This window comes from Asterias amurensis, chromosome 3, assembly GCF_032118995.1.
Source record: "Asterias amurensis chromosome 3, ASM3211899v1".
Lineage (NCBI taxonomy): Eukaryota > Metazoa > Echinodermata > Asteroidea > Forcipulatida > Asteriidae > Asterias > Asterias amurensis.
The window spans coordinates 7,434,913-7,460,713 of record NC_092650.1 but is presented as its reverse complement, the minus strand read 5'-3'; the positions used below and the strand labels follow the sequence as shown (position 1 = coordinate 7,460,713).

Genomic DNA, 25,801 nt, shown 5'->3' with positions numbered 1-25,801 from the left:
GCATGTTTAAAAACACGTGAATAGACATGTCAATTGTTGATGAACACACCGTGTTGGTTCACATGGACGGCCAATGGCTGCTTGCAAAACATTCAACCGTATTAACATGTTTTTGAATTCATAATTTTCTGCAAACTTTCAATTAACTATAGCTCCTAAGATTGGTTTCGTTGTACCTCCAAGGCTTTCAACAACCTCAATAATACTTTGGTTATTTGTTTAACATTGTTATATTGTTTGGCATCCATGACTTTCCATGATTTTCCTCGGTTGGCAAAAACTCAGGCTGTGATCGTTGGAAAAGAAATGTTTTCCGGATCCAAAACATGGCGAAAGTGTGTGAGAAGACCGAAACAGGGGTAGGAGCAACACTGTTAAAAAATATTGGCCTATGGTCCATCCATGGTAAAGCCAACAAAACAGTCGCAGAAAATGTTTATGTTTACTTTGATTCGTGAAAAACACATACAGGTACCTGTGACAAATTTGGACTTGGTCCGTTGTGTGGGTCAAGATAAGTAATGGATAAATCATGCATGTTTTTCAGCACTTGGGCCTTAACACAGTCTCCTTAATTTTTCAATCAGTTAGTTTTCCATATGCGGTTTTCTCGCATAATATGACTTCATTTCATGGAGGTATAACAAAGAAAACTCCAATACAAAAGGTCAAAGTATTGCCATTTTCAATGAACACGTTACCTTGGATCGGTCGAGTTGGTCTTTGAAAAGCGTATGTAACCGTTTGTTAAAGAATGCAAATGATTATAAAGTATTAATTAATAATGGCCCACTCAAGTATTACCAGAAATAGCTACGTTTTCCTTTTACCTCGTCGACAATACGGTCGGCCATTTATGGATTTTTGACTCTCATAATGGCCAACCGTGTTAGTTCGCAAAGTAAAAGGAAACCACGCTATTTCGAGGCAAATGTGTGTGTGGGTCATTGTATTCTACTTTTAACACATCTTTCTAACCATATGCATTTTATAACAAACGGTTACAAACGATTTTCAAAGACCAACTCGACCGATCCAAGGCAACGTGTTCCTTTAACGCACGTCGTCAACGGCAGAAGTGTTTTTAGTTTTTTCAAAACCTTGAGGTTGGTGCCTTATATTTTGATCGACAGTTACGGAAAATGAGAAGTGTAAAAATATTTGTTATTACAGGATATGGATATAGTACTTATAGGAATATTCTATCCTGGCATCGATTAAAACTCTACCAAATTTTGAGATTAAATTTCCAAAACTTTGCTAATCGCGGTACGTCCACATTATATACAGGATTAAACTAATCGACCAGTTTCAAAAACCATCACCCAAGCTTATTAATTTGAAAATTTATACACGTTTTCTTTTCTTTTTGCTTGGTTGTTATTTTTTCAAACTTTTGAAGGTTTTTTCCCTGTATTTTTGCTTATTTTAATTAGTGATTAGGTTTTTTTTTTTTTTTTTTTTGTGAAACTCTGCAATTTTGCGTATAGCGTGACACTGGTCATAATGTGAGGGATTTAATATAATGAAACAAATTATTATTGAGTTTTAAATTATACCTAATTAATACACACTCGGTCATCTTTCTATAACAAAAAAAAACAATGTCAATTTTATTCAAGTTGATCTTTAAATGTTAAACATCTCTTGACACTGATCAAAATTGTTTAGTTTACTTTATAAAGCCAATTTTACTCGAGTTTTACTCAACTGTATGCAAGATATCTGCAAATAGAAAAAAATCATGTGACCAATAATACGAAATATTCATGTACATATAGGCCTACATAATTTTGTTCACTCTATTACAATCTTCTGAGGCACTTTGGATACATCTGTATAGCGTGGAGGAAAGTAAGAAAAATGGCCGACTGTGTGGTCAAGTTCTGTTTATAGGCAGTGGACACTATATTGGTAATTACTCAAAATAATTATAAGCATTAAAACCTTACTTGGTAACGAGTAATGGGGAGAGGTTGATAGTAAAACACTGTGAGAACTGGCCTCCTCTACAGTGGCGTTGTTTTCAAGAAAGAAGTAATTTTCCACGAATTTGTTTTCGAGGCCTCATGATTAGATTTTTAAGTTCTCGAAATCAAGCATCTGAAAGCACACAACTTTGTGTGAAGGGTGTTTTTTTCTTTCATTGTTATCTCGCAACTTTTCACAGGTTTATTTTATGCATATGTTGAGATATACCAAGTCAAGAAGACATGCCGTCGATTTCACAAAACTCTTCCTAACTTAAGACTAATCTTAGGACGAGTCGCAACCCTGCACTGTAGCAAGCAGACCTTAAGATTAATCCTAAGTTAGGGCGAGTTACTCGTCCTAACTCGAGATAAGACGAGTCCTAACTCTTTGTGAAATCGACCCATGGTCTTTGACAAGTACCAGTAGTGTCCAGTGTCCAGTGTCTTTTAAGCATGGTTCCACGCGTTCGCCTTTAGGAATCATTCACTGATCACATTTACAAAGTGGGAAACTTGCAATTTTGAGCACGGTAAAGAGTTTCACAATAATTGTTAAGACTCGTTAGCCATTTAAGGCACTGGATAAAGGCACTGTTGGGGCTTACGGACGGTTCAACATAAAAATACAAATTCTAGGCAGCCTAATTAGTGCACAACACTATTTCGTCATCGGGCTTAAAGGCAATGTAAAGGTTTAATAATGTACTCTTTAAAGGCAGTGTACAAAGGCAGGGGCAAAGGCAAAGCACAGGGGGGGGGGGGTGCTCTTCAGTGGGGGTAGGGGGACCATTTTCTCACTTCCTTTTAAGCTCATCACATGTATCTGGATTTGTTTAGGGCACCTGGGGGCCACTGGAAAATGTCATGGCCACATGACACCCCCCCACCCCTCCACCCCTATAGCTTAACCACTCCCCCTCCCTCAAAATAATTTTGTCTGGATCTGCCTTTGTACTCTTTGGAACACATTTTGTACCTCCAAGGGGTGTGGGTAGCTCAGGAGAGGGAAATGCTGAAAGGGGGTGTCCACTTAGGAGGGTGTCGCCTTTTCCATAACCACACCCTTTTTACCCCCAAAGTTCTTGCATTCCTGTGCATATTAAACACTGCTCGAAGAGCTGGAGATGTATACACAGTTACTGAATACAATATCTCACAGGGGGGGGTCCTATCAATCACGACTCCGAAGGCATCTGAAGATAGAAGAACATGTAAACGAGGCACATCACAGCACACAGTGCAAGCAAGACAAGCATGGAGTCCTACAAAGAAAACAAAAATAGTTTAGATTTAAAGCTATGAATGGTGTGATAGCACTGGCATTACCAGACACATTCAATTGAGGGGGGGGGGGGGGGCAAAGAAATAATGGGGAGAAATACATAGTGGGAGGGGGCATTTAGTATGTGCACAGTATGTCCACAATCATATTAAAGCCATATTATACACTTTCGGAACAGAAAGTTCACAGATTTACAAATAACTTACAGGGTTTACAGAAGGTAATGGTGAAAGACTTCTCTTAAAATATTATTCCATAAGATGCTTTACTCTTTGAGAAAACATTAAAACACTTATCAATTCTCCATATCGAGAATTACGGATTTATTTTAAACACACGGCATAACGTGCGGAAACAAGGGTGGGTTTTCCCGTTTTTTTCGCCCGACTCCAGTGTCCAATTGAGCCTAAATTTTCATAGGTTTGTTATTTTGTATATAAGTTGTGATACACAAAGTGTGGGCCTTGGACAAAACTGTTTACCGAAAGTGCCCAATGGCTTTAACAATCACTGTGTCAAATGTAATGCATCCTGCTGGCATTCAGAGAGAGAAAGGGGACCAGCTTATGTAATGAACTTTGGAAGTTTTAATCGAGTTAACAAGGTACGTGAGTGAGGGGTTGAACTCTAAAGGGCGCTGGTCCTGTATGTATACATGTGTGAATGTGACATCAATGATAAATACAAAGTGCTTTAAAAGTTTGTCAAGTATAGCTGTGTTGAGGTTCACACTCAATTATGTAATATGTATACTCAATATATATGTGTTGTTCATTTGGCGTCTTTGCAACAAAAAGGAACTCGTGATTGTTGCTGTGCTCATCTAGAACCATTCATTTGTGTATTATTTTTTAAATCTTGTTTGCAATTAGAAGACATAGGTTCAGAGGGGGTATGCCACTAGGTGAAAAGTAATTTGTAATGATTTTTTCTTAAAAGGACTCAGGATGATTCTGTGAAGAACCAGTGGTGGGATTTATCTCCTTCGTGACAAAAAAAGGCAAATTGAGAAAAAAGTAATTCCCAAACTTGAACTATCCTTCAACTTGTTTTGTTCAGGATCCAACATGGACTCCCAATGTCCTCCAACGTTAATTGTGCTGATAATATATAAGGAGCCAGCCTATTCTTCTGACGTCCTTGGTTTTGAAAGCATGCGTTAAGGTATGAATATATTTGTGAAGTTATTTACTAGCTACTAACTAAGATTTGGTGCAAATTGTTTTTAAAAGATTTGCAAATGTTATCATTCTGGAGGAGGGGGAAATTGCAAAGAACAATTAATAGTGAATGTTGAAGAGCTAAGAGCGTCACTAAGTGACGAATATGAGCACTATATAAGAAGCCACTGGCACTATGATTATTGGTATTCAAATCTGTACACAATCAATGGGCGTTATTGAGCTTGAAAGACGTCATCTAACTCTTACCCTGAAGACAGTGTTAGTCTTCCGTCGATCCGCCTCTCGCTTTGACCGGTGCAGATCCTTCTTGCTTTTTTTGTAGTCCTGCTTGCCGATATTCTTCCGGTACTGGTCAACAGAAAGGTTACTTTTCTGTGCATCTTTCTTCCCCATGGTGAATGAGGCCTAGGAAGAAATCAAATAATTCGCATTTTCATCATATGATGTGACAGGTGCGAAAATGCCCCTGTTAAAGGAACACGTTGCCTTGGATCGGTCGAGTTGGTCTTTGACAAGCGTCCTGGAACCGTTAATTATAAAATCGATATGGTTAGAAAGATGTTGTAAAAGTAGAATACAATGATCTACACGGTCGGCCATTTATGGGAGTCAAAACTCTGACTCCCATAAATGGCCGACCGTGTTAGTTCGCGCCGTAAAATGAAAACCGTGCAATTTTGTGTGATACTTGTGTGGATCAATATATATTCTACTTTTAAAACATCTTTCTAACCATATGCATTTCATAACAAACGGTTTCAAACGCTTTTCATAGACCAACTCGTCCGATCCAAGGCAACGTGTTCCTTTAATTGTCGGTTTTTATGAATTTCCCATAGTCAATTCCTTTGTTATGACAACGTGGAGGGCGCTCAAATTAATATAAAGATTAATTTGAGAGCCCTCCACGTCAGGTTTCCTGGGACTTTCATAAATCAATTGAATGACCCTTCTTTAACATGTGGTTCATCACACTAAAAGACGTACTTTAATAACCCTACCTACCTATATAGCCTATCTTTTAATACAGATGCAACTGTTGTTTTAAGACCGAGTAGGAGTGTACATTCGATTCAACTTAAATTTGACTTTTTTCTTAGTTTCATCAATAATCATTTACTTAGCACCACTGTGAACCAGTCAAGAGTCAGACAATGACACCGTACCTTTGCTGGTAACCAATTTCTGCTGAGCAAAAAGTATCTGTGCTATATTGCTAAGCAAATGAAATTTGTGGGCGTATACCAAAATACATAAGTTCTGCTATGCTATGCCTAATGGTTGTACTAACTTCTAATAATATAACTAAGTAAGTATGTGAAGTTTTATTATTTGTATTATAAACATTCTGTAGGGACTAGCAAGGAACTTGGGTAATTCTTTTAAAAAAAGGTCTTTTTTAAAACCTAAACTGAGCAGACGACATACCTCCTTCCGTTCCAAAGCTTTCCAAAACCGGCGTACACGTCGACATCACACAGGTGACAAAAACGTAAACACGCGAAAGGGCGCCCGCAAGAGTTGAAGGCTCATGCAGATAGATGGGTGGGGCGTTGTAGTTTCAGCGTGGGGTGCATTGCACGCAATAAATTAATACCAAATGAAAATTCCTACATTACTTCTTTGAAATTCCTCTTTTCAAGGTGATTAGAGCGAATAGACAGAATAAGCACCAAAATGCACAAAACAACTTTGATTATTCTCAAGTCATAACGTGTCATATCGTCCCAGCCATGCCACGGGTCTCATGCAAAACTTGGGAATCATCCCTCACGCAGCCCCCCTCCCCCAACGATTGCGTCATCCTAAAATTGCTATCATCGTATCTATATTCAGTCTCTGGAAAAACTCATAACAAATATAACACCGGGATAAAAAGTCCACTGTCGTTTATTTTGTGTCCGATAAAACAGGGTTATCAAAATGCAAAGATAAGGGGGGCCCAATTCCGATTATTATAACAATTGATCAAGAGTTCAGTTTGAGCGTACGGATAGTTACATGCCGACTTGTCAATTGTACCATGTACACAACTTCTGTGTCATTAAAGGGGTTCTGTAGGCGGTCCAGCTCAAGGTCAGAGCATTGTTCACAGTTAGTGTATCTCAACATATGCATAAAATAACAAAGCTGTGTAAATTTGAGCACAATCGGTCATCGAAGTTGCGAGATAACAGAAAAAACACCCTTGTCACACGAAGTTGCGTGCTTTCAGATCCTTGATTTCAAGACCTCAAAGAATTCTAAATCTGTGGTCTCGAAATCAAATTCGTGGAAAAATACTTGTTTCTCCAAAATTCACGTTACTTCAGAGGGAGCCGTTTCTCACGATCATGACAATGTTTTATTCTTACAGCCTCTTCCCACTACTCATAATGAGATTAATCAAGTAAGGTTTTATTATCACAATTATTTTAAGTTATTACCAATACAAGCGTCCACTGCCTTTAAGTCCACTCATTATCATTCATTCTCCGTAACAAAATACATTACAAAAGTACAAATTCAGACAAAATACAACACTATAACAAACATTTAGGTGTTAAATGAAACGGCAATCACTTGCATTATTTCTTTGTGTCCATGAAATTAACACCCCGCACAGACTGTAAAACCATCGTAAGACACAGTCGGTAATATTCAATGGTAAACTTGGGCAACACTCAGTAGCTATACCATTCATAACTTCACAGACTTCCAATTAAATTACTATCTCTCATTTTGTACAATAATGACAGAGACACCCAGGGGATCCATACCATGCCAACTCTGTGGCCCGGAGGAATAAAGTATTCCTCGGTGCTTGAACACACTCTTTTCCTCTTTTCATGAGATTTCCAGAGCAAATTGAAGACCAATCGACCCGTATCATGCAGCCACCATCTTGGTATTGTTCCCTGTATCAGGTACCAGTCAGGTACCAGTTATGAATGCTAACAGTCATCGCACAAGAAGGAACCAGACTATTATTCCTTCCAGCCTCGGTCTGGTAACACAGAGTTTTATGGGCGAAAATCAAGATGGCCGCACCATAATAAAGGGCTACAGGAAGGGGCAGATAACCACATAATCGAACACCACAATATTCAATATTATTTTCTGCATTGCATATGCGTGGTAATGAACTTACATAGGCTATATACCTCGTTACTATCACACGGAATTTACCTATAAATATTATCATGAAACTAGATCTTCAAAGATCAAAAATCCTCACTCATCACTTGTTCTACTCCATCACAACCTGCCTCCTGTTTAAACCACCAAAATGGCATCCCTGGGCTGATGGAAGTGGATGAGGCCACTATAGAGAGTGGCTGCTTTACAGCTTTCCTGAAAAGTTTTGTTCGCGACATACGCGAGAAAAAGACCCATCTGGTTTGTAATGTTCCCCTTTTCTTAAAATATATACTGCACTGTTACAAACAACATATTTATTGATGTTTCCATTTTACAGTTATACCCCTCTTCATTGCACATAAATCACCAACAGTCTAAACTTCACAGAGCTATTAGTGCATTTTGCACTTTTCGTCCACTCATTCAGCATCAAATTTTGTTCCCCTAAAGATCATTCAGAATCATAATGATCTAAACAGACAGATTATATTAATGTTTATGACGTTGTACATGTAATGATTTTACTTTTGTAAGTTATGGTGATGCATGGAGTAGGCTGGACGATGTCTCTCTGTTGAGAAGTTTGTTTGTTCTGAAATTTAATCTAAGTTTCCATTCGCTCATAACGTCATATCAGCCGACGCACAGAGGACGATTCTACCCGCCTGGTCTGTTAATTTTGCTTTCGCCTTAAAATGGCCCTGCAACAAGAAAGCAAACAAAGACATTATCAAATTTCATAACCTTTAAAACAAATTATTAGAATCTTAAAGGGGGTTAACATTGTTAATTTTGTTCAATGCGTGAGCTGGCAGTTTCAAATCAACTTCCTAAAACTTTTAAATTAAAGTTACACCGCGTATGAATTTAATTAAAACCCCATTTCCCCTGAATTGAGAATACCCTTGAAAAACAAAATTTAAAATCTGAGTGGCCAGGACAAGGTCGTTTACCCGCTGGATTTTATACACCATAGACTGGTCCGATAGTGCAACAAATAATATTGTTAGAGACACCTGACTCCAACTGTGGCAATAACCCGTGGGTTTGCCCCAGGAATTTTGAAATACATTATTTTGTACAATCTCTAGGTCATTTAGAAAGACTATGTGGGATTCCTATCAGGTAGTTTATCTCTCGACATTATGACCAATACTTAGAGATAAGTATTCCCTAAATATTCCCAGTTGTCAAATCGCAGGGTCTTATTATAACACCCAAATGGACTATTGTGCACTTTTATGTTAAAACGGGGATATTACTTTTCGTGAGTAGCCTATTTAAAAGGGAGAACACTGAAAGAAAGAAAAAACTCACACTGGGAACGAAAAATGGAACATGGATTTCCTTTATGTAGTACTTGTTTCCTGCAACAACAAAAATACAATAATAATTCATTTGTGTTAATTTAAAACACATTTTTTAAGTTAACGCACGTGTTGAGAAGTTGTTGCGGGCCTTTCGTTACAAACATAAACAAATTCCTATTAATTCATAACACAAAAGTGCATTCATTGGGGAGATCGGTAATGATAACAAAATTCCCGCTCAAACATTATGTTTAACATTATGTATAACCGCAAACTCGTGTGCTTTTCCATGTGGACTTGATCTTCGAAACGGAGATGTTTAAACAAAAATAACGATGCGAGTATTTTTCGTCCCAGATAGGAGCGGGAAAATACGGCACTGGAAACCCTTTATTAAATGGACCCCAAACCCCGATGGACCTACTCGAAATAAGTCTGAGATACAGGCTTTTTGGTGCTATCCTTTGATTATTTTATGCAGCTTTTCTGTCTTGTGTGCTACTTCATGTTTATGGGATTTGAGGCATTGAATGGTGACGTGTCATTGTCATTGTGTATCTACTTGCCAGGTAGTCTGGTAGACTACAATCCCGGCCATATCCCGTTGGTCCCCCCTGCCCCCTTTCAATGTTGGTTCCATTTGCCGACTGTGTTCTGAGTTACAGTCAACATTGGGCGGGGGGCGGGGGGCGGGGGGCGGGGGGCGTTGGGCAAATGTTTTGAATGTGAATGTGAATGGGAAGTGCACAGGGAACTGATGTATCAGGAAAGGGTGGCCCAAGCATTTTGGCCGGGATTGTAGAATGTGTTCTTTGAGAACTTGTCTTGCTTCAAATTTTACCACTTTAGGCTTATTTTACTTAATTGTGTAACGCAGAGATTTAGATGATGATATGCAGGACTCTGGTTAACCATTACTTGAAGAAGAAACGTGTTCCGAGCGGACTTGCGTATAGAGTGGTGACTGAAGAAAACACTTGAAACAATCGTCTGGGTCTTGTCTTGGTTTATTAACAAGTTGACTATAGCAATACAGTTGAAACAGAGGTGTTGGACCTAGCTCGTAGGTTGGAGATTTTAGAGAAAGTTTAAAGAATAGTCGAGGCCCAGAGTGAATGTTTGGCGGAGGTTATATAGGATTTTGGTTGTGGGGGAACTCTTAATATTTAGAAATGATGTCACACAGAAATAACATAAGATTGGTGACATCATTACCTAGAAGTGAGATGATGTAATGGTCAACAGGGGGGGGGGGGGTCTAGAGAAAACCGTGGGAATCATCCTTACAATAATTTAAAAAAAACTGTGTGTGTATTTGCTTTGTTCTTTCTGTTTTTAATCCGAATAATTTCAATCTCTCTGCTCATTCAATCAATCTTCCTTATCAAGTACAGCATTCAAATGATTGAAGATGTACGCACTGCGTGTGTGCACATGGGTTTCTTGAGACAACAGGAATATTGTGTCAGGTGCCGATATTTGCTTATGGTATGGCAACAATTTACAAGTAGGTCTGTCCTCAACGCTGTATCGCTGCTCACCGACCCACACATTGCACATGGGGCCAGTGGAACACAAAGCATTACTCTGGTGCGCCTTGCATCATTTTATTAAATAAAGAGTAAATTAAATCAATTGGATTATGCAGGGGTGCCACTCCTATCACAAAAACCACTTAATGTAGGGGAACCACTTTGCCCAAAACCCCACTAACAAAGTTCAATGTCACTCCTCTACACTCACACACACATACTATGAGTCAATAATGCTACAATGTGGTAAAAACAAACCTTCTGCCATTGGGCAGTCAAAAAATGTGTCTCTCTCCTCGTCCGGGTCTGGCTCATCGTCGTCATACAGCGTGCAGATATCCATGTCCTTCTCATAGAAGTTCATGTCTCCATACATCACAGATACAAAGATGGAGCCGTACTCCACTGGCTCATCTAGAAAACAATGAGATACAATTATTTATCAACCAAGTGCACGGGACGTCACAAGAACCAAACAGCGCCCTCACTGGGGTTAGTGCAGACCATTCATTGGCTGAGAGTTTGCGTGGTGTGTCAACTGTGCCACTTCCATTGCTTGACCTCACGGCCTCAGTAATGACAGCCAATGCAACAAGCATTTATCTGTATTGTAATAATAGGGATATAATAGGGATATTCATGGGAAATTATTTTTTGGAGGACGCTAGGTGGCAGCAGTCTTCAAAGGTAAAGTCGTTGTCCTTAGAAATGTGATGCGCATGCTCAGAACTACACAATTAGAATAGTAGCTGGGCCCAACTGCATAGAGATGCTTAAGCACACAGAGCAGCTAAGCAAAACAAAATTTTGCTTACCGAAATAAGTAAGAAACAACCATGTCACAACTCTTGAATTGACGTGGAAAAAGTGACACAAAAATGTTAAATATTTCGCATTACGATCTCGTTAATTAGTATCTCGCCGCACAGCAAATTACTTGGATTACAAAAAATGCTTTGTACACATAACAGTTACGTGATTCGCAATCAATGCAATTACTTCTTACCGAATGTGGTGTTCATAACAACCACAATCTTCAGTCCTCCCCTGTCCTCGTCTTTCATAAGTAAGACTTTGCCGATCACCGGTGGGTCAGAATCATCTGTATAAAGGAATAACCACCAAAGACAGAGCCGTGTTTTTTTTTAAAGGACCAATAACAACACAACAATAGAGAGGGGGTGGGAGGGGGACTACCACATAATTGTTTTTACGAAGTTGCATACACATTTTTATCATTCGTAAGCACAAGTTTATTACATGTGTATTTGCATCTATCAGTGTGTTCTTGTGGTGTGGGTGGTTGGTTGTTGGTTTGTTGGGGGTGTTTGTTTGTTTGTTTGTACTTTAGTTTGTTTGTTTTCAAAGCTCACATTAATAAGCCCCAAATAACGCATTCAATATTTGGAGGTCAGCGAATACCTTTTTACAAAAATAATAAAGATAACGAATTGGCAAGAACTAACCACCGATTCGTTTCATTAATATTTAATTTTAGATCATTATTATACAGCAATACTTGTATTTATGTCAACAATCGACCGGAGAGACCAAATGTTAACCTTTGTACTCTGACCTGGGGTTAAACACGTTAACCACCGTAAGGCTAGCCAGAATAAATGTTATCTTTTTACTATTGTTGTATTGTTCAAACATTGTACGGCACACTTGTTGATTTTTAGGTAATACTAACAGGAATTGCCACGTTGGCTGGAAATAATGTTCTTTTAAAAATAGTCTCAAAGCTATCTTTATAGTGACTTTGCCTTCGGATTTGGCGCTTTGGGTGTACAAAAACGATGGTATGAATTGAACATAATTGGATAATTATTTTAAAGGCAGTGGACACTATTGGTAATTACTCACAATAGTTTTTAGCATAAAACCTTTCTTGGTAACGAGTAATGGGGAGAGGATGATAATATAAATTGTTGTGAGAAACGGCTCACTCTGAAGTGACGTAGTTTTCGAGAAAGAAGTTATTTTTTCCACGAATTTGATTTCGAAAGTTTAGAGTTTGAGGTCTCGAAATCAAGCATCTGAAAGCACACAACTTCGTGTGACAATGGTGTTTTTTCTTTCATTATTATCTCGCAACTTCGATGACCAATTGAGCTCAAATTTTCACAGGTTTGTTATTTTATGCATATGTTGAGATACACCAAATGAGAAGACTTGGTCTGTGATAATTACCAATAGTGTCCAGTGTCTTTAACAGAAGACTAAATTATATGATTCACAAAAATGTATCTCGAAAAAGTGTGATTTGTACAGTTTCTATATTTGACGAAAGAACACATTCATTTGTTGAACCACATGTTTTGACTCTACAAAATGGCGGGGGGGTTTAAGAGGCAATTTTTGTTTTGTTAAAATCACCTCAATAACTACAGCTCAATCCGATTTTCAGTGCATGACCAAGTCATAAAATGGATTAAGATATCCTTTCCATTCTGCAAAATGTTGAGAGGCATCGTGCCTCTATCCTGGAAATATACCTAAAACTATAAAGAAGCTATAAACGAGGTTTAACACTGTTATGTTGATAGCATTGCAAAATGCAGAAAAGACACCCCGGTCAGACGGAAATTCTGACCGGAAGATTTTTAGAGTTTGGTTTAATCAGTGTTTCTCAAAGTTGACTTCGAATATTGACCCAGATTTCGTGTCCCATATCCGAGACAGGCTGACCTAGAAAATGGTGGGTTTTTTTAATGGAAAGTCATCATAGATTGTGCATCTTTAGATTGACCCGTTGGCACAGACCCCTGGGTCATACTGACCCAGAAAACAATGCGTTTATGTCCCACGGAACCCGGATCCGGGTCAACCCGGAAGTTTATAATTCTCAAAGTTTGTATACATAAATACGTTGAATGTGATACATTTTTAACTTACCACAATACCCCCAAAGAGTTCCGATGTCTACAAAACCGTTATCCTTCATCCACAGGTCCCAATCAATCTTTGGAATTTTGTGGTCTTTAACGGCTAATGCATTGCCATCTTCCTTGATGGCCTCACTTTTGACTTCATCTTCCTTTGCGTTTGGTTGGTCGTTGACGTCGTTGACAACAGCGACATCTTTAGTTTCAGATGACGTTTCCCCAGATGTGCTGTCATTTTTCACTTCGACTTTTTCGTCATCTTGTTTCGACAAATCAAAGTCGACTTTCTTGGTATTGCCCAATAAGGACTCTGGGTTGTCTTTCCCACCGTTGTCAGCATGTTGAACCCCCGCAGTGACAGCTAATATAGGCCTATCAGCAGCCTGAACAGCAGGGTGGTTCCGCAAGGCTTTGCCTCTGGTCCGCTTCGCCGTGTTATTATGCGATTGGATACTTCGGATGAATCCGTCAGACTGTTTCGGCGGAGGGCCGAAATCTGCAAATTTGGGTGGGCCCACTTTCCCGACTGTTTCGCCGTGGTGGTGCGCATTCGCTTCCAGTGTGTCGGAAGGCGGTGGGTGGTTGAAAAACCCCAAATAGAGACCAACAAATGCCGTCACTGTCATCAGACCAGCAATGACTCCCCGTTTGAACGTCATTCTCATGCTAGCAGGAAACAACCGTTGTTTAAGTGAAACTTCTGGTAAAAAAAACAACAATATCTTTTAATGGGTCAAGTGGACGACTCATTTGCATTATTCTTTCCGTAGAACCTATAGGTGCCTGTTAACAGATCAAAACTCGGATTTAGGGACGCTGTGTTATATCAGACAAAACACGGATATAATTGTTGGCTTCTTGTAATATACATCATTTTGAAACCGCAGTGGGACTTCCACCATTTTTTTAATTTGTGTTGTTGTATAATGGTCCATTATACCATCTACACAGTCTTCGTCTTCGTACAACAAACAATCAACAAAACAAAGGACGCTAATATTCAAAGCATTGATCGTGAAGGGCGGGGGCGTATATTAGTTGTTGTATCTGAAAGAAATATTACAAGTTAATCTTTCCTGATAACCCACCTACGTATAGGCCATAATATGGAGTAAAAACATTCTAAAAGCGCAAAAAAAAATTTCCCAAAATCGCGTTTAGCCTTTTTGTGTAAATACTGTTTTGACCACTTTGGTCTCGAGCATCGTCAAGTTGAATTCAGCACACATCTGAAACGAGGATTCATCCTATTTCGTAGGACGAGTAATTTATCCTAACTTAGGATGGGTTCAGTGCGCCCTGATTTCTATGGACACGGACTTTTAACTCGTCGTATAAGTCCTAAGATTAATCATTGAAAAGGTTAAGATGAGTTCGGTGGTATCATATGGTATGTTTAGATATTGTGGAAAATAAATGAATACTTGATGGAAAACAAACTCGCGCGTGCCAATGTTCGGAGATTTGCACGAAAGGTCTAATTAATGCTAATGCTTGGACTGTGCGATTGCACCTTCCCCTATACAAAAAACACCCAGAAAACCGTTGACACTTCGACGGCCCTTTAATCCGGGATTGGTGTAAACATATACGACGTCCATTGACGATGCGGTCGGAGGTGAACGGTCGGAGGTGAACAAGAAATTCAATGTGCAGACGATATGAACTAGCAGTGTGAATCTTGTTATTTTGTCAATATTGGGTTAAAACCATGTTGGCATTGGCCTATACTCACATTAAATATTGACACTGTTTAACCTCAAAACGTTACATCAATGTATAAAAAGACACGGGACACTATTGGTATTATTGTCAAAGACAAGTTTTCTCAATTGGTGCATCTCAACATATGCATAAATAACAAATCTGTGAAAATTTGAGCTCGATTGGTCATCGAAGTTGCCAGATAACAATGAAAGAAAAAACTCCCTGGTCACACGAAGTTGTGTGCTTTCAGATGCTTGATTTTGAGACCTCAAATTCTAAACTTGAGGTCTCGAAATCAAATTTGTTGAAAATTACTTCAGAGGGAGCCGTTTCTCACAAGGTTTTCTACTACCAACCTCTTCCCATTGCTTGTTACCAAGCACGGATGAGAGTCATTGCCAACAAAAAATACTGTAACTGGGATTCAAATCTTAGGGGATACATTGCAATGATGGCATTTCAATCTTCTGATCACCCTTTGGAGTTCTAGATTGCAAGGAGCTTTGGGAACAATATCCTCAGTGCAAGAGCAGTAGATCAAAGAGCATGTCTTATTTAATTTGGAAAAAAGTACAGCATTTTTTATTACCAGGTAGACTTTTAAAAAGTCTGAAATCAGACAAAAGACTGACAATTTTTTTGTAATAATAATAATTATTTTGAGTAATTACCTTGTGTCCATCACTGCCTTTAACATTGAACAGTACTAACTGTGATGTGTGTTAGATCATTAGATCAGCTTCAGCCTTCCACGACTCACTCGACTTGACTACTGCACGTTGCAGAGCTCATAATGAGCGTAGTTAGAAAGATTGCACACACAAAATTGTTCCACTTCTAAAATTACCACATGACGATTAATTCTTATTTTGGCACTAAGCGCGAAAGAAAAACCATGGAACAACCTACCTTCATGGAAACACTTAACCCTGCATTGTCTGCCTTGAGTCGCTATCTTTCTCTGTAGGGGTTTGACAGGGCCGCTGAACCTTGCAACGGTGGAAGGTTGAACAAATAATAACCGAGTCTTTTGTCTATAAAGTGTTGATAAGGTAAAACACCCGACTCCTGCCAGAAAGTACGTTACTCGGCTGACTGTGGTCATCAACGTCCTCTATCTATTTCGAAATATGTTTTTATATTAACTACATCAAGTAGGCCTACTGTCATTGTGTTTTCGATTCAGATTTCAGCAATTGTTTACAATGTCACGGGTTTTCCTTACAGCGTGGACGCATTGAATTTCTGTCAGTGATACGATAAACAGCTGGTTAACATTGTATGTAAATATAGCGCGGGGTCATGTTTTACCGCAAGCTACCACGTGTGCAGCAGTATTGTGTTTGTCGTGTACGCACACGCAATCGAAGTGTGTTTCACCAAGGCTTAAAGGAACACGTTGCCCTGGAGCGGGCGAGTTGGTCTTTGGAAAGCGTTTGAAAACATTTTTTATGAAATGTATATGGTTAGACAAATATCTTAAAAGTAGAATAATAATATAATGATACACACAAACATGTCTCGAAATTGCACGATTTTCCTTTTACGTCGCGAAGAAACACGCGTCGGCCATTTTGTGGAACCAAAATGTTGAGTAGCCGACCGTGTTAGCATGGAAGTAGCGACGGTAAAGGAAGTGCAATTTCGAGTGATACTTGTATGAATTGTATGAAACATTATACGAAACTTTAAAAAATATTTCTGATCGTCTCCGTTATGCATTTCAGAACAAACGGTTTCCAGGGACCAACTCGACCGATCCAAGGCAATTGCTGCAGGGGTTGCTCAGTGTTGCTAACCTGTGAACTGCTAATCTGTCTGCTGTGAAACTAACCCTTAGCACAAAACAAAGATATGAAATAAGTTCCTTAACAAAAAGTTTCCATGTGCCAATCTGCTTGTACACAAAAAGAGGGTATCAAACAGCATTTAATCATATTGTCCTCCAACCCTGTCAAAAACACTGTGTGGAGTGTGTTAGTCCACATACGGTGTTTCAAGTCACTTTACATTATAAAATTATGCCTACTCGTATGGATTAGGATTATAGAATTATACTGTCACAGAGAAAGGTTCTATCACCACGACTGTATCACAAAAGGTAACGCTGAAAAATCAGATATTGCGCACGCTGTCTATTTTATAAAGAGTGGTTTTAACAGGGGTCAAATACAACATTCATAAATACCCCAGACAGTTTCTCTACTCCCATTGGTGGAGAGCGCGTCACGTGGGTGTGCATAACTAACTCGTCGCTACCCTTTTATTCCCTTACTAATGACATTATTCAAAGCTAGATCTCATTGGGGCTGGGTTGTGCAAGAGTTCTGATTGTGAAAAGGTGTGGTTTAAAGCCCATGCAACCTCCCCCCCCCCCCCCCCACTTCCGTCCCCTGCTGGTTTCGCCTCTGATGTATGAAATTAGTGCACATTAAAGGAACACGTTGTCTTGGATCGGTCGAGTTGGTCTTTGGAAAGCGTTTGTAACCGTTTGTTATAAAATGCATATGGCTGGAAAGATGTTGTAAAAGTAGAATACAATGATGCACACAAACATGCCTCGAAATTGCGTGGTTTTCCCTTTACCTTGTCGACTAACACGTCGGCCATTTATGGGGGTCAACATTTTGACTCCCATAAATGGCCGACCGTGTTAGTTCGCACAGTAGAAGGAAAACCACGCAATTTTGAGGCAAACTTGTGTGGATCATTGTATTCTACTTTTAAAACATCTTTCCAACCATATGCATTATATAAACAACGGTGACAAACGCTTTTGTTTTGACCAACTCGTCCGATCCAAGGCAACGTGTTCCTTTAAGCCGGCCTCAGGTCGACCTACAATTTTCTTGCGCCCGCAACAAACCGTCGGCACCGCGTAGACAAAATATGTCCAGGTCACAACGACTGAGAAATCGTGCGCCTGCGATTGGTTCCCGACCGTCGGGATCACGTCGTTCAAGGTGAAATATTATTCTATTCTTGCGACTGTTAATTTTTTCGAGCGTTGACTGTTTCAGATTGTCTTTCAAATCATCGCAGTTACGCTCAGGTCGTAAACACTCGCCGATTGAAAAAATCCCGATGGTCTTGGCTCAGGCGCAGTGTGATCCTGAAAAGTCAATCGCCGACTGTTTATCGTTGACGCAAGGTCGACCCGAGGCCGGCTTAAAAGAACCCAGAGTACTTTATTGTGGAGAATTGGGGTTAACCCTGGTTCACATAGCATGCACCCTTGTTTACCGGTTTCCTCAGCCTTGATAGGTAAAGTGATTAAAGGCACTGGACACTATTGGTAATTGTCAAAGACCAGTCTTCTCACTTGGTGTATCTCAACATATTCATAAAATAATAAACCTGTGAAAATTTGAGCTCAATCGGTCATCAAACTTGCGAGACAATAATGAAAGAAAAAAAACACCTTTGTCACACGAAGTTGTGTGCGTTTAGATGGTTGATTTCGGTCTCGAAATCAAATTCGTGGAAATTTACTTCTTTTTCGAAAACTATGGCACTTCAGAGGGGGCCGTTTCTCACAATGTTTTATACCATCAACCCATTTTTCGTCACCAAGAAAGGTTTTATGCTAATAATTATTTTGAGTAATTACCAATAGTGTCCACTGCCTTTAAGTTCCCTTATGAGGAGGTATCCATAGTTTCAGTGACAGAAATATTTAATATTATAATAATACAACAAGTAATAATTATATAAAGAAGCAGAGTCACTAACAACAAATGAAATTAAAATGTTTATTTTTTTTATATCAGGCCCTAAAAAATTATTCGCATTGGAAATAAATTTTCGTTTGATGATAAAACGTTGGTAAACTTTTATCATCATAAGGTCATTTTAGGCACATCATTTGTTTTTTGGGAAGATATGATACAATTTCATTAGTCTTGAATACAGTGTGTGATTGTACATTAATTTTGGTTGTAATCTTAACAAATTGAATAATTTTTTGTGTAAAAATTTGGCTTTGAAATAATTGACCAAACAAATTTGTTGATGAATATAAATTTGATTGAAATATTGACTGCAGTCAAGGAATACCACAAACAATTTCAAACCTGACTTCCCAAAGTTTAACTTTGGTCTCTTTGGCCTCAACTGTGAAAAGGGTCATTTTAAAGCCGTGTGGTGTGTTGTAGCATTACCATGTCAAAACTAGTCCTTAAATTGGATTTAATCCGCCCAGGAAACTTCTCAGGTTAAAGGAACATTACAAAACTGCTGGCAGTGTAAGCACTTTATGTAATCCACCATATACATAAACTGACAAACCTGTAGAAGTTTGAGATCGAGCGGCATCTGGGTCACAAGAAAATAGTGAAACACCGATTACACATTTTGCATGACATTGATGCAAACAAAAAAATGAATAAAACGCTCACTGAGCGGTATACTTCAAACGCAAGATTAAATTATTTATTTCTCTTCAAATATTACATTTCAGGCAGAAATATTTCTACTCCAGGGATGGTTCTACTATCATCATCCTTAGACCGTGCAAGTTTGATGTAAATCTGTGATCTTCACGATTTTGTTTTCTTTACCAATTAATTAACGTTCTTTAAAGGTAATATTTTTCCGATTTCAGAATAGACCAGTTCCAATCAGTGTTGCCCCTGGATGTGGACTGAGCAAGGTTGGCAGGCCTGGAGTTACACCAAGGCCACCAAAGCCTCCGTTGCCCCTGGTCTTCACCTTTGTGCCCTATCCAATCTTTCCCATAGTCTTTCAAATGTTCAAATGGAACTGCCCTTTACAAAATGAAAATGGCCTTGCCCTTCACAAGAGGAAATCCCAGCCATGTGATGGGAAGTTCATCTGAACGAAATAAGCAACCGCTAATGGTTTTTGTGTCAGTCCAACCTTGTCCTCGTCTTTTAAACTCATTTCTTTGGGACGTACGTGATGATTGGCTTGGGCCGGGTCTTGAAAACAATCTTCCTCTTGATGGCCGCAGACACTTTGTAATAAATCCCGTCAGAACCGTCATCCTTGGGATTGTCCGTTTCCATGGCAACAGAGTCATTAAGGTCTCCAGAGTCCGAGATGGAAGGGTCACTTGTTGTGGATTTACTGTTTTTGATGAGGACAATGTAGGGCTTATCCAGGTTTGCCACTTTGCCGTATAAAATGTGATGTCCAATGATAATAATTGGAATTCCCTGCAAATGATATGAATAATATATGGGATCAATTGAATATTCTAATATTTTAAAGGCACTTGACACCATTGGTAATTACTCAAAATAATTGTATTAACAAGAACAGTTAATTTCCCATGGCACATGCAACCAAACTATTGATACACTTTCTTTACTGCTCAATATCTACACAACAATCACTGTTGTATGGGTAAAAAGCAAAAATAAAACAATACACCTCTAGTGTCTTTATACCTTCTTGTTGAAATGAAGATCACCGATGAAGTTTCCTGCGAGTTGTTCCTCACCTGGGGATTCCAGATGCCCTTGCATCTCAAGTAACATCCATTCTGGAATGCTGCCCTCTGATTCAGCTCTTTCAAAAATAAAACAAAGTTAGTTATAGGTCACTGTCAGTAGTGCCACACTCTCTCACTGGCTCAGCACTGCTCAGTGGTTATTCACAAATCACAGAAGCTCAAGGGGAAGGAGTGTACTGAGTGATAAAATTGCAGAGTTGTTGTAGTTGTGCCCGTGGTTAAAATGTAACTGATAGTAGTACATGTACTACCCTAGCCCAGGTTGGACTTATAAAAATTCTATTTGAGCTGTAATACTTTCCGGTTTTATGCCTCCTGGATTTTAAATGTATATTGGAGGAGTTGAAGGCGAGTTGATGGCACCTACCCAGTTGACGGCGAATAGTGGCAAGATAATGCACTGCACTCAAAGCCATGCGCACTTGGGCTCACACTATCAATTGGTATATGATGATCACAATGCCAGTGCAGAACTTCAACATATTTTTGGAAATAATTTCCTCCATGGATATACTTGTTAGCTGTAAACTCTATAGATGTTAAATCGTTGAAAATATAGTGAGAAACACTATATGAATCTACGTGTGTATGAACGGAATTTCAACTTCTAAAATCAGGTAAAAAATAAAGAAAATTGTAGTCAAAATTGTGTTCGCATTGTAAAGAACCTTTATACCCAGGACGTCAGTGCAGTGGCACTGACTGATGTCCTACCAGGGCTAGTACCACCCTAGCTAGCAGTACTCGCACGGGTCTAGCCACATATAAATGTTTCATGATGCAGATCGTTGGAATTTTTTTTTCTTCTTCAAAAAGCAAAAGATTTTGATATCAGGCGTGTTGGGGCCAAGGTCAAGGAGAAGGATACGGAGTGGATTGGAACGATTTATATAGGGCTAGGGCTATACTAATTACTAGCACAAGCGGCTGCACGAAATGTTTACTGCAACTAAACCATCCCATGGTGGTCATGGTGGGTTTTGTTAAATATTTGGACACCAAATATTTAAACAAAATTAATAAATGGAATGGATATATTTTTATACACAGCACGTCAGGGAGTGTTTTACTTCTATAAACTATAAGTTAAAACAAAACTTGCCCAGCATACTTACACTTTCACGACCAGTTGAACCATCTTACTGAATGAACCATGGATATCTAGTTCGGTGCACAAAAAATGTTTTAATTTTGTGCAAAAAAACTCAAAGCAGTTCTGATACACGTTTCGCGCGAAAATAATTTGTTGTGGTGACAGCGCCACCAAGAGTTCAGATTCCCTTGATAAATTGTAAGAAAATGTTGGAAAAGACGAGTGATACTATTGGACAAATTTCACCTCATTTTATCTGGTACGCCAATCAGAGAACCCGTTGGATAAACGCTTAGAGATAGCAACACACATGTTGACCACTGAATGTGGCATGTGGTAATTCTTCACGCCGGTGATATTTCGCCGTAAGTATGATCTTTAAAATAACATTTTGTTGAAGTGAGTAAATTAAAAAGGAGTTTTTGTTTGGATTGAGACATTTTACAATATTTAAGTATATATTTAAGAAAGAAAGATTAAAGAAAGTTTAAATAAAGTGAAAAAGAAACCAACTCAACTCAACTGCATGCGACTGCGAGACTCTCTTCTCCCTTCCTTCGGCACCTCGCAAACTCGGCACCTTGCAAATTCGGCACCTTGCAAGGATAACTTTCCAAATGACACCACCACTTTTTCACTCATTTTTACAAAAAGGGATATCTCATTGAGGTAAATTAGATTAGGAAATAATTATTATTTCATATCGATCGACTCGAGTGAAAAAGTGGTGGCGCCATACAGAAACTTTTCCCCTTGCAAACTGAAACTCGGTACCCACTCGGCACCAAGAATTTCGGCACCATACAAACAAACTCGGCACCGGCCTTTTAATTTTGACTTACAAACTTGGCACAAAGCAAAATCACCTCGAAGAGTTAAGTGGTTAAAAATAAAGTAACGTATGTGTTCTAAGACTAAGCATGCTAAGAGAAGACAATAAAAAAAGTTGTTGTAAACACTTTTAATGAATGGCAAAATACTAGTTAATGGGACCTTCAAGAAAGAATTAAGGACTTTCGAGAACATTTTGGACCCACAGGAAGTTCACCGTCCGTCCGCAACGTGTTCAGTTGACGGGTTTTTAAAACGCTGTTTGACATGTCTGCATGTAGCCTACTCTGGAACTATTTTGGTTTCGTCCGCTATCGGATCGCACTAAATACCGACAACTCACGACCCCTCACATGCCTCACGACAACTCACAACAACAACATTTTTTAAATGCACTTAAACCGAACATTTGAACACAAGCCAATCGTTGAATATATGCACAAGAGTCATATGCACCCAAATCACCTTCAAACTGTTGAAAAAATTGTATTTTTACTGGTGAATTAAAAAAAAAAATCCCCGAATTTAGTAACGAACGGAAATATTCGCTTGTCTTTCGTCGTACTTAGACGATTCAAATATGGCTGAACAGCGGGCAATATAAACGGACAGCGCACATGCTTTCAAAATATATTGTTGTCTGATAGTTGAAATTCTTTTCAAATAGAAACCTTTAAGTTTAAATTAACAAAATGTTGATACTAATTTTCCCCCTGTTGTTTCACCTTGGCTCAAGTTCATTTTATAGTTCTAGGAAAGACTGTGAATAAAAACGCCTACCAGTATGTATAAAAGAAGCTCCTTCAATATACTCATTCAAAACTAGGCTGGATAAAATCCAAAAGACCACGTTCATAAAGGGAGCTCACCAATTATTTTTGTCCACTTGCCACACCACACCTGTAACTTATAAATATATATGCTGTGAGGATTTTGTTGCAGTTGTCGACAGGAACAGATACAGCTAGTCTTGCGGGGTTTTTTTTAGTTTTTTTTTAAATATGATATGAATAGACTATTTCTGCTCTGGTTGTTTTAAAGGATTGGCGACGCCAAGATTAACTTGAGTGAGTGAGAAAGAACACAAGTTGTTTAAAAAACTAAACAATTGTTGGCTTATTTGCTGCAGGTTTAACTAGAAGCCATGGGAGAATTTCGCGTTCACCACGTCAAGTTCTTTGACTACACACCCAGTGCTGTTCAGTGCATCGCATGTGATAGATCCAGTAAGTCATCATGTGACAGACTGGCTGTTGGAAGGGAGGATGGATCTGTGGAGATATGGAGCATAAAGGATAAATGGTATCAGGAAAAGGTTTGTATAAAAAAACCAGGCTGCATACTTTTTAGTAGTCGACAGCAGGGTTTCCACAAGCGGATCTGCCCACCCGTCCAAAATTCTCCAAATACCAAATGCACTTGTTCAAAAAAGAAAACACCTGGACAATAACGGCAAGTGCGTGGGTAAAATTGTCAGCGCCAAGGAAGAAAAAGTCTTGAAAAATTACTTACGAAGAACACGAGCCATCATTTGAATGTGCCTTAAAATCACTTGCTAGTATTAACCAAAGTTTGATCTTCAGTTTAAATAGTGTACAGCAGCTGTTACCCAGAATTCAGCTATTTTGTAACGGCATTTCGCCTGCCTTTTTCGTTGTGTCGGCAGTCTGACTACATTTATTCATGCTTTCTTTCCGAACAATTTGGAAATACTTTAACTTAAAGGCAGTGGACACTATTCGTCTCTATTGAGCGAAGTCGAGGTAAATATCAAGAACCAGGCCTCGGCGGGTTTAAACCACTAGTTGAAAACAGACTCAACACACTTTGATTCCCATTCATAAATACCTTTTCGGTCAAAAAACATCAACACTTTTTGGTCAACAGGTAAAATAAATGCAAAAATTATAATTGTTTAATGATTTCTTTCAACACAACACCCCTCTAGCTGTGAAATGGTAAGGCATGATGTGGCACAACTGTTTCAGCCATTGCTCTCGACCAATAGGAATGAAGAAACTGTCTTATGTATAATAAGCACAGGTGCAAGCTCGCGTGTTACGCCCATGTTTCAACATTTTTAACTGGTCATTATCAAAGGTTTATACACTCCCTCGTGACGCGTTCTCCACCAATAGGAATAGCTAAACTGTCTGAGGTATTTATGAATATTTCTTTACTCACTCTTAGCTTATTCCAGGATCTGAGAAGAGGCGGGTTGATTCCTTAGCGTGGGTGAATGGGAGGCTGTTCTCTGCAGGGCTACAGGGAGATGTTACCGAGTATGACCTGATGAGATGCTCTGCAAAAGTAAGCTGGAGTTTGGTTGAATATATCTTCATTTATACAGGATTAAAAAAATCGAGCTGTTCTAAACACTAAAGGAGTACTATCCCTTTTAAGGCATTGGACACTATTGGTAATTACTCAAATTATTGGCATAAAACCTTTCTTGATTACGAGTAATTGGGAGAGGTTGATAGTTTAAAACATTGTGAGAAACGGCTCCCTCTGAAGAAACAGAGTTTTCGAGAGATAGAAGTAGTTTTCCACAAATTTTATTTCAAGACCTCAGATTTAGAATTTGAGGTCACGAAATCAAGCATCTGAAAGCACACAACTTTGTGTGACCAGGGTGTTTTTTCTTTCATTATTATCTCATTATTAACTTCGACGACCAATTGAGCTCAAGTTTTCACATGTTTGTTATTTTATGCATATGTTGAGATACACCATGTGAGATGACTTGTCTTTGACAATTACCAATAGTGTCCATTGTCTTTAATAATTTGGTTTCATAAAGGTAACAAGCCTTTATGTAATGGAGAATATTATTTTGTCATAGCTAAGTGTCAAGTGCACCATAGTTATGTGTTTTTGTTTACAACCCCAGGTTTGCCAGGTTTGCCTGGTCAAGGGACTTGTGTTCTTTAGCAAGAAACTTTAACACTTATTTTCTTTGTCTTTTTGATGGGACATTAAGCTGTAGGTCTTCCTTTAAGGGTAATAATACAATGCAATTCTTTATCCCTGATGCGTAATTAACATCTTTGGTTTCATATTTACCCAAAATTTTAAGTAGGAACCATTATAACTTTGTTTTTATTTGTAAATTTGTCTTTCAGAAGTCTGTGATGTATGGAAGTGCTTTCTGGTGTATGCAGCAAAATCATGCAGGAACTCATTTAGCGGTGAGTGACATAACATTGTCTTAAAAAGAGAAAGATACAGTTTAATCATGATCCTTCTTCCTTGGATGGAATAGTAAAAGAAGCGTTGATGAAATGGTGCCAGGTCGCTTTATCCCTCATGAGTTGATGGGTCTCAACTTGATTGAGATTAGTGTATCTACCGCGGCTCGTCTTTGGAATGAACTTCCGATCAGTCTTCGTGAAGCGCCGTCTT

At 38.8% G+C, this 25,801-nt stretch overlaps 4 protein-coding genes across 11 annotated transcripts in view; 1 reads left to right on the top strand and 3 right to left on the bottom strand.

Moving 5' to 3' along the window:
- Positions 1-25,801, top strand: part of LOC139935094 (U3 small nucleolar RNA-associated protein 4 homolog) — a 75,272-nt gene that overhangs the window by 4,068 nt on the left and 45,403 nt on the right. Inside the window, exons 2-5 of one of the 4 annotated variants that reach the window (XM_071929552.1) lie at positions 4,315-4,419; positions 23,526-23,711; positions 24,587-24,706; positions 25,522-25,587. In XM_071929552.1, coding sequence (XP_071785653.1) covers positions 23,541-23,711; positions 24,587-24,706; positions 25,522-25,587 — 357 coding nt within the window. In that variant the 5' untranslated portion in view covers positions 4,315-4,419; positions 23,526-23,540. Of the gene's footprint in view, positions 1-4,314; positions 4,420-21,753; positions 21,931-23,525; positions 23,712-24,586; positions 24,707-25,521; positions 25,588-25,801 lie in introns of those variants that run through there. The other 3 variants (XM_071929555.1, XM_071929551.1, XM_071929553.1) reach the window with 3 other exon arrangements.
- Positions 899-5,992, bottom strand: LOC139935098 (triple QxxK/R motif-containing protein-like). The gene is made up of 3 exons (XM_071929559.1): positions 5,868-5,992; positions 4,686-4,844; positions 899-3,235 (listed from the first exon to the last, which is right to left on the bottom strand). Exons 2-3 carry the CDS (start codon positions 4,830-4,832, stop codon positions 3,149-3,151), a joined length of 234 nt encoding a protein of 77 aa, XP_071785660.1. The 5' UTR covers positions 4,833-4,844; positions 5,868-5,992; the 3' UTR covers positions 899-3,148.
- On the bottom strand, positions 6,312-16,231 carry LOC139935286 (uncharacterized). 5 transcript variants are annotated; one of them, XM_071929798.1, is made up of 6 exons: positions 15,906-16,231; positions 13,300-13,989; positions 11,408-11,503; positions 10,660-10,815; positions 8,877-8,926; positions 6,312-8,260 (listed from the first exon to the last, which is right to left on the bottom strand). In XM_071929798.1, exons 1-6 carry the CDS (start codon positions 16,099-16,101, stop codon positions 8,180-8,182), a joined length of 1,269 nt encoding a protein of 422 aa, XP_071785899.1. In that variant the 5' UTR covers positions 16,102-16,231; the 3' UTR covers positions 6,312-8,179. The 5 variants fall into 5 exon arrangements, with proteins under 5 accessions (XP_071785899.1, XP_071785900.1, XP_071785901.1 ...); XM_071929799.1 differs by having other exon boundaries at positions 13,300-13,986; XM_071929800.1 differs by having other exon boundaries at positions 13,300-14,072; positions 15,906-16,038.
- Positions 18,717-21,710, bottom strand: LOC139935097 (chromosome transmission fidelity protein 8 homolog). Its single transcript, XM_071929558.1, has 3 exons — positions 21,588-21,710; positions 20,408-20,528; positions 18,717-20,173 (listed from the first exon to the last, which is right to left on the bottom strand). The coding sequence occupies exons 1-3, from the start codon at positions 21,608-21,610 to the stop codon at positions 19,895-19,897; spliced, it is 423 nt and encodes a 140-aa protein (XP_071785659.1). The 5' UTR covers positions 21,611-21,710; the 3' UTR covers positions 18,717-19,894.

Excerpts from the sequence above, each read along its gene's own strand:
- LOC139935098 (XM_071929559.1), bottom strand. The coding sequence starts at position 4,832 with ATGGGGAAGAAAGATGCACAGAAAAGTAACCTTTCTGTTGACCAGTAC. Across the intron at positions 3,236-4,685 it reads AGACTAACACTGTCTTCAGG|GACTCCATGCTTGTCTTGCT; the intron begins GTAAGAGTTAGA and ends TTTTCTTTGTAG.
- LOC139935286 (XM_071929798.1), bottom strand. The coding sequence starts at position 16,101 with ATGACCACAGTCAGCCGAGTAACGTACTTTCTGGCAGGAGTCGGGTGT. Across the intron at positions 8,927-10,659 it reads TGACTGCCCAATGGCAGAAG|GAAACAAGTACTACATAAAG; the intron begins GTTTGTTTTTAC and ends TTGTTGTTGCAG. Across the intron at positions 8,261-8,876 it reads TTCCATTTTTCGTTCCCAGT|GGCCATTTTAAGGCGAAAGC; the intron begins GTGAGTTTTTTC and ends TTCTTGTTGCAG.
- LOC139935097 (XM_071929558.1), bottom strand. The coding sequence starts at position 21,610 with ATGGTTCAACTGGTCGTGAAAGT. Across the intron at positions 20,529-21,587 it reads GTTCAACTGGTCGTGAAAGT|AGCTGAATCAGAGGGCAGCA; the intron begins GTAAGTATGCTG and ends TATTTTTGAAAG. Across the intron at positions 20,174-20,407 it reads ATCTTCATTTCAACAAGAAG|GGAATTCCAATTATTATCAT; the intron begins GTATAAAGACAC and ends TATCATTTGCAG.